The 7,500-nt window shown below is 45.5% G+C and overlaps 1 protein-coding gene across 3 annotated transcripts in view; it reads left to right on the top strand.

The window, feature by feature from the left end:
* The first annotated feature begins 5,811 nt into the window (after positions 1-5,811).
* LOC142898771 (fibronectin type III domain-containing protein 4-like) overlaps positions 5,812-7,500 on the top strand; it is a 5,488-nt gene continuing 3,799 nt past the window's right edge. The window contains exons 1-3 of one of the 3 annotated variants that reach the window (XM_076041973.1): positions 5,812-6,351; positions 6,716-6,871; positions 7,487-7,500. The exon at positions 7,487-7,500 is cut by the window's right edge and continues 160 nt beyond it. Coding sequence is in view for 1 of the 3 variants with exons in the window: in XM_076041981.1 (XP_075898096.1) it covers positions 6,255-6,351 (97 nt within the window). In the remaining 2 variants the exon portion in view is untranslated. Of the gene's footprint in view, positions 6,352-6,715 lie in introns of all 3 variants that reach the window. The other 2 variants (XM_076041991.1, XM_076041981.1) reach the window with 2 other exon arrangements.

Raw genomic sequence — 7,500 nt, 5'->3', positions numbered from 1 at the left:
ATGGCAGGGCAAGAAAAAATTAATAGACTACACAGATTTGGTAGATAGGGTAGATGGGTTCTGATACCTCCTGGTGGCAGTGGATGCATACACTTGCTGGCAGGAGGCGGTTCCCACAAAAGTAGAAGAGACAAAAGCAATAATAAAGTTTCTCATTATTTAATATATCCACACACAGTTTTCCCACGATAATTAGATTAGATTGGCACTCACGTTTAAAAGACCTAGAAGAAGTAGAGAAGCGTGAGGCCTCAAACACGCTCTGGTACTGTTTCTCTTGACCAATCACAAAGTAATCTGGAAATGAATTGAACGCTGAGGAGCAAATTGGCAAGGTTTATGCTCACAGTGGAATGAAGTGGACACAGGTACTATCAATAGCCCTGATGTCAGCAAGATCTGTTCGCTCCCGGACAGGATTCACCCCCTTTGAGCTCGGGTGGGTGTTTCCTTTCCGGGACCTAGAGCAGATAATTATTATCAAGTCCAGCACTGTTTCTGACATATAATCCTATTGTGATCAAACTAATAGCGTTCTCTTAAGTTTTCTCAGTCAGACCCAGAAAATGCAGCAACCTGTGAACCAGAGATCTTGAACACAGACAAGTGAGGTGGACCAGTATGTTCCAGACTGTGGAGTGGACTACTCATAACACGTCCGCCTGAAAAGTGGTGTCCATGGTGTCCAACAAGATATTTCCTTATATTAGTTTCAACAAGGTCTAAATTCAAATGTCTGATCTGAACGGGAACAAAGACAAGTCTAGGTCCTAAAGCGTGGTGGTGGGACGAAGCGTTGGCACCAAGGCCCCCAGGACAGCACAATCCAGCAAATAAGTCAATGTATTCTTAAAGATGGGCAGCTATGCTTAACATACTCTCTAAGATTCTGTGCAGAGTAACATGATACCTAAGAGAAGAGATAGGAATGCACCCATCGTAAAACAGTGACCTTAGGTGACCCACAGTACCTGGCCGAGAGAGGATCCAGCATCTCTCTACCAAGCATCTATACCTTGGACCTCAGCCTACATCTGGGAACAAAGGCAGCGGCAACATCCAATGAGGCTGGGATGCGGAGACCAGACAGCCAATCAGAGGAGGACGTAATCTGAGCAAGCCAGCAAGAACAACTGAATCTTCTCTATCTAAAAGACTGACCAGGGGACAAAGAGTCAGTCAGACTTCAGGACCTGATACCACTTGTTGATGTTAGGCTTGAACTCGACCCAGAGCTCTGTATACTTGTATTCTGAATTTGCGTCGTAAAGATAAAATCAGCATTCTTCTCCTAAAACTCTTCATTAAACACACGGATCGTCAGCACGACACTAGAAAATAAGGCGATCCAACAGTAAGTATAAAAATGTGACAGAACAGTTCCTTGGGGAGCCCCTGTACTGCACAGGATGGTCTTAGAAACACTGTTATTGAGCCGCACATACTGCGGTCTGGCAGTTAGATAGTGCAGTACCCAGGAAACAAACGCCGATACAATCTGCCGGTTCAATCAGGCAGCTCTGGTTTGTTCATATTAAATGCACTGGAAAAGTCAAAGAACAGAATCCTTACAGTTGCGTCCGCGGTGTCGAGGTGAGCGTGGACCCTCTGGAGCAGGTAGATGAGAGCATCATCAATGCCGATGTTAGGTTGGTATGCAAACTGTAAAGGATCAGTCAATGTGCGGACTTTGGGCCTGATGTGGAAGAGCACCAGCTTATGATCATATATTGTCAGGCACAGTTCAGTGTAGAGAAGTTTTAACACATATTTAAAACAATGGCGCCCTGCTCTGCATCATCTCTAACAGTGATTGGATGTTTATGGAGGGGGTTTGGGGAAGAGGCAATATCTGACTGCAGGGTGGGTGAAGACATGCTGCACGGAGAAGAGAGATGAAGGGAGGCTTATATTTAACTTGTACTTTTTTTGGGGTGGATTTTTCACTTCTTAATGTTTGATTTGAGGGGGGCAGGCTATTCGTTTGAGGGGGCGTTGCCTCCTTTTTTCCCCCTGCCTAGAGCCGGCCCCGCTCTAAAGACTATTATGTACACTTGTCAATACCTGCATAAAAACAACAAAAAAAAGAATTTCAAAGAAAAAGATCGTAGGTGTTGCTCTCTGGCGACGCGTTGTTACCACAGTGCTCTTGACAGTGATTTTCTGCAGCAGTTTGCGATAGCAACCAGCTGCAGACGGGAAGGAGGCAGTTTCAGGCACCAGAAACTCGAAACAGTTTTAGGCACTTTGATTTCCGGCACCTTGATTTTCAAATTAAAGCTTTATTCATCACGTTTAGTTAAGTTAAAGTTAAGTAAACAGAAGTAAGGATCGTTAATTATGGAAGCGCATTGCTTTCACTGAATTAAAAAAAAAATATATATATATATATATATATTCTTACTCACTGAATGGTTTACTCTGCATTACAGTTGAAATAGGTTGTTAAAAGTAATAAATTACTTTTACAATACTGTCACAAGACTTTTTTCTTTTTGGATCTTTCTTTCAAAATTTTCTTTTTCACTTTAATGGTTCACAGAAATAAATGAAGTACTACAAAAGAATTGGAATCAGAATCAGCTTTATTGGCCTAGTTTGTGCATGCCAAACAAGGAATTTGACTCAGTTTTTTCTCTATCCCACTACTTTGGTTAAAAACAAAAAAACAAAACTACAGAATAATTAAAAAGTAAGGGTAAACAAGTAAACAATGTGCAACTCGGTGGAGGAAATATAAAATATATACGAGTCTGTCTAAATATACCTAAATATATATATACAAGTCTACATATGTATACCCTGTGACAGTAAATAAAAAGAAACATAGGTGCAGCAGTCCAGGTGGAAATGTTTAGTGTAGTGCAATATGAGTAATGTGGTGTAAACAGCAATGTGAACAGGTAAACAGTAGTGCAGTATGAGCAATGTAAGCAGGTGAAGTGGAAGGATGGTTATTGCCCAGAAATTGCTCTGAGTCTCTGTTAGTGATGTGAGTTCATCAGAGCAACAGCCTGGGGGAAGAAACTCAGCCGGTGTCTGCTGGTTTTGGTGTACAGCGCTCTGTAACCAGAGGGGAGGAGTTTGAAAAGTCGGTGTCCTGGGTGTGAGGGGTCTGCAGCGATGTTACTTGCACGTTTCCTTGTTCTGGACAGGTACAAGTTGTGGATAGATGGGATGTTAGTCCCAATTATCCTCTCCGCAGACCTAATTGTCCGTTGCAGTCTGTGCCTTTCTTGTCTGGTGGCAGATCCAAACCAGACAGTCATGGAGGTGCAGAGGACAGACGGGATGATGGCAGTGTAGAAGGTGATCAGCAGCTCCTGTGGCAGGTTAAACTTCCTGAGCTGTCTCAGGAAATACAACCTCTGCTGAGCCTTCTTGCGGACAGAGTTTATGTGGATGGTCCACTTCAGGTCCCGGGAGATTGTGGATCCCAGGAACTTGAAGCTGTCCGTGGTGGGAACAGCATTGTTGAGGATGGTGAGGAGGGTAAGTGGCGATGGGTCTCTCCTGAAGTCCACTGTCATCTCCACAGTCTTGAGCAGATTCAGCTCCAGGTGGTTCTGACTGCACCAGTGAACCAGCTACTCAACCTCCTGTCTGTATGCAGACTCGTCACCATCCTGGATCAAGCCGATGACGGTGGTGTCGTCCGCACTTCAGGAGCTTCACCGAAGAGTCCCCTGAGGTGCAGTCATTTGTGTAGAGGGAGAATAGCAGCGGGGGGAGGACACACCTTGTTGTTAACATATTTCTATTGACAAAGGTATTGTGGCGAGGGTAGGGGTGAACTGAACAGAATACAACTAGTATTATCTACCACATTACAAAAGTTGGTAAAGATTTAAATATATTCAGTTATAAATATATTTACATTGTTTACGCTCAACTTGCATGCAACTGTTGCCCAGCACTAAACAACGGCCAACACCTGTGAATGGATTAACCTATAACAGAACACTGAATTGTAATACTGGTCAATAATCATTTCTCATTTTAATATGTGACATTTGAGGAAATGATCTATCACAACAGCTCACAGAATGATTCATTTTGGAAATGATCTCTACTGTGACTGGTAGAAAATGTTGAATGCAAAACCTTACCTTCATGGTACACTGCCATATTGAAATGCCCCTCCGAATGGTTTTTCATCTTGCACCGCTTAGTGGGCATGAAGGATGATGACTGGAAGAAATGGCAGCGATACACCTCGCAGCATGTAAGCATCTTTGCAACTCTGGCAAAAAGCTTCCTTTTTGAAGAGTTATATACACCTAATAATAATGATAGATTGGATTTATATAGCACTTTTCAAGGCACCCAAAGCGCTTTACATTGAACCCATTATTCATTCACTACATGTGTAGCCACAGCTGCCCTGGGGCAGACTGACTGAAGCGTGGCAGCCAATCTGCGCCAAACGGCCCCTTCGACCACCACCCAACATCCACTCTCATTCGTATGAGGCAATGTGGTTTAAGTGTCCTGCCCAAGGACACAACAACAAACTGGGACTGGGATGGAGCAGGATTTGAACCACCAACCTTTCAGTCATTGGACAACCTGCCCTACCTCCTGAGCTACAGAAAGAAAATGAGACAGTCTTCCTGGTAAAATCTTACATTTTTAGATGATTCCACAGAATTAAGTAAGGCCATAATAGTAAAACAATGAGTTTTTTTTGAAGACCACAGTCAAGAATTACAGGATACTGTATAATATGTTTTATTATTTTTTGAAAGTTACTTAGAAACACAGAGGGGAGACAATAAGGTTACACATTTAAACTTTAACATTAATGTGGTTTAATTTAAATGAAATATCTAATTTAAGCCGATCAATTTGATGATAACAGAACGTCACTTTATGTATGGAATTGTATATACTGAATAAATCCCGTTTCATGGTGACAGTATAATATAATAGATTAATTAACAACTGGGTGTGTTAAAATGTTTCTACTTAACAACTTAAGACTTTAAACAAAATTTTGTTCAGCAGTATATGCTACACCAACAAGAAAATGTGAAACTCTAACAGATTCGTTTTGCAAGGATTCAAGCTAGCGTTAGTACTTCGGCTTACTTAGTTCACATTTACGTTGACATTGACGCACTGAATTTTGAGTTATATTAACATTAACATAACAACCCCTTAGGGGTTCATTTTGCTATTATTTATATTATATTATATTATAATTATTCAACATTTACAGCGCACCTTAAACATATGAAACTTCACGTGAGACTTACTTTCAGTCTTTGTGGAAGGGACTGAATCCTTCTAAAGTGCCTCGCCATAAAACTAGCACTGTGCATGCACAGGTGCGAGGTGAGTGAAACTGCGAGGTGCCTGAAACTGCCTCTTCCGAGCCTGCAACTGGACCCCTCTCGCAGTTTGAGGAGGTTGACCAGCAGCTGGACAACCTGGTTGACGGCTGTCACCACAGGGCTAATGCACCAGGCTGGTGTGAGGAGGAGTGTCAGGAGGAGGAGGTGCAGACAGACATGTGATGGAGGAGTAGGAGGAGGAGGTGGAGGAGACAGACAGGTAGAGGCTGTGACGTCATTACCTTCAGCGTTGAGCTCCAATCACATTCAAACTAATAACAATCAAATAAAGTGATTGATTACGTTTTGTTCATGCAAGGGGAGACGATCTGTTGAGTCACGTGGTTCACCTGACGTCCTCCGTGCCTGTTGATCTTGAAGCTCCTCCTCCACTCACGGCAACACGTCTGGAAGGCTCGCGTGTGTGTATGCGTGCGCGCGACAAAGAGGGAGAGAGAGAGAGAGGGAGGAGAGAGAGAGAGAGAGAGAGAGAGAGAGAGAGAGAGAGAGAGAGAGAGAGTGAGAGAGGGAGAGAGAGAGAGAGAGAGAGAGGGAGAGACCTTCAGACATTTTCTGCTTCTCCGGCAGTTAAAGACCAGCGGGGCTCCTGCCGTTCCGCTCTCCGGGCTGCACTGATTCTCCCCCGGCCGCCTCGGCTCCCCGTGGCCGCCGCCGCCGTCCAGCCGCCGGAAGCACCGACGACCTGTTCGCTCCTCCAGAGGCTCCTCCTGCTGGCGACCCTCCGCCGCTGCGCACCGGCGGTCGGTGACATGGAGGCGGGCCGGCGCTGACCTGGTTCTGACGCAGCTGACCCGGTTCGGACCGTGCTGACCCGGCTTTGGGGGAGAAGTTCTGGCCCGCCGCCGCCGTCCAGGGCTGGACCAGCACCGGGACAGCGGCCGGAGGTTGGAGGAGGTGATGCCAAAGACTTTCTGTCTGGAGCCCGGATTGCTGTTGCTGCTGCTGCTGCTGCTGCCGCTGGCCTGCTGGCCCTCCCCGGCCACGGCGGGAGCAGGTGAGTCGGTCCTCGCGCCCGGTTCCGGTTCAGGTGTCGATTCATGTTCTAGATACTAGAATTATAAATGAGAATAGCGAGCTAAGGGTATCGGAGTGACAAGATGGGTTTTGGGTCTTCTGGTGATGGTGGATCCACCCTGGTCAGATGCTCAGAGCAGCAGAAGGTTCTGGAGGTCACTGAGGTTCTGTGGGCTGCTAATCAACTGGTAAATGTTGGTGGAGTGGAGCTGGTGAAACCAGGAGTTCTTCAGAAGGGCCCGGTTCTTCTCTCCATGAAGGGAGATCATTGTTCAGCAGGTCCATCTGAGTATCAGAACTCCAGGTTCAGGTTCTTCCCGGGTTCCTTTTCTTGCCGTCATAAGTCTAAAGACTCGAAAGACACATTTTCAGGATCAATTCCTGGAGCTGAAGTCTCTGAGGACTTTCAGCTCCTGCTGAACCAGGACCACTGGACCGGATCAGGGTCTCTCTGCTGGGCCTGCTGGGAGGTTCTTCACCTTCACCTTCAGCTTCAGCAGGTCAGCAGACAGAAGTCCACACCTTCAACAAGCAGCAGGAACAGTGGTGCTGCTAAAGAACCACAATCTGAACAACAGAGACACAAAGACAGCAAATGGCTGCAAAACACACACACACACACACACACACACACACACACACACACACACACACACACACACACAGAAAACAGAGAGAGAAGCAGCATTTAAAAAAAAACACACTGTGTTGTTGCTGCTTCATCATCAAGATGCACAGCTTGTTACTGTAGCACACACACAAACACACACACACGCACATCGCAACCCATTAGCCAGATTGTTCTGTCACAGTGTATAAGCAGTCAGTGATTTACTGCAGCTCCGTCACACAACTTCTACACAATTACAGTAACACTCGCACACAGCATCCTGCTGTGTGTGTGTTTGTGTGTGTGCGTATGTAACCTGTTGTGGTTCAACTGCAGCAGCTGCTGTTTCTTGTCTCTTGTTGTTGTTTTGTGTAGTTGTGTGTTCTCTTGTCTGAACTTGCAGCTTCCTGCCTGCAAGTGGAGCAACAACCTGCTGAAATAGTGATGAGTCTAAATAATGAATCGGAACAAAAGCAGAGCGTGTGTGTGTGTGTCCCCACACCAGTGGTGGCCGCCCAC

The sequence above is a fragment of the Nelusetta ayraudi genome, unplaced genomic scaffold (genome assembly GCF_046127955.1).
Source record: "Nelusetta ayraudi isolate G7.1 ecotype Tasmania unplaced genomic scaffold, CSIRO-AGI_Nayr_v1 ptg000004l, whole genome shotgun sequence".
Lineage (NCBI taxonomy): Eukaryota > Metazoa > Chordata > Actinopteri > Tetraodontiformes > Monacanthidae > Nelusetta > Nelusetta ayraudi.
The sequence above is the reverse complement of the archived record's forward strand: the minus strand, read 5'-3'. Positions and strand labels throughout refer to the sequence as shown.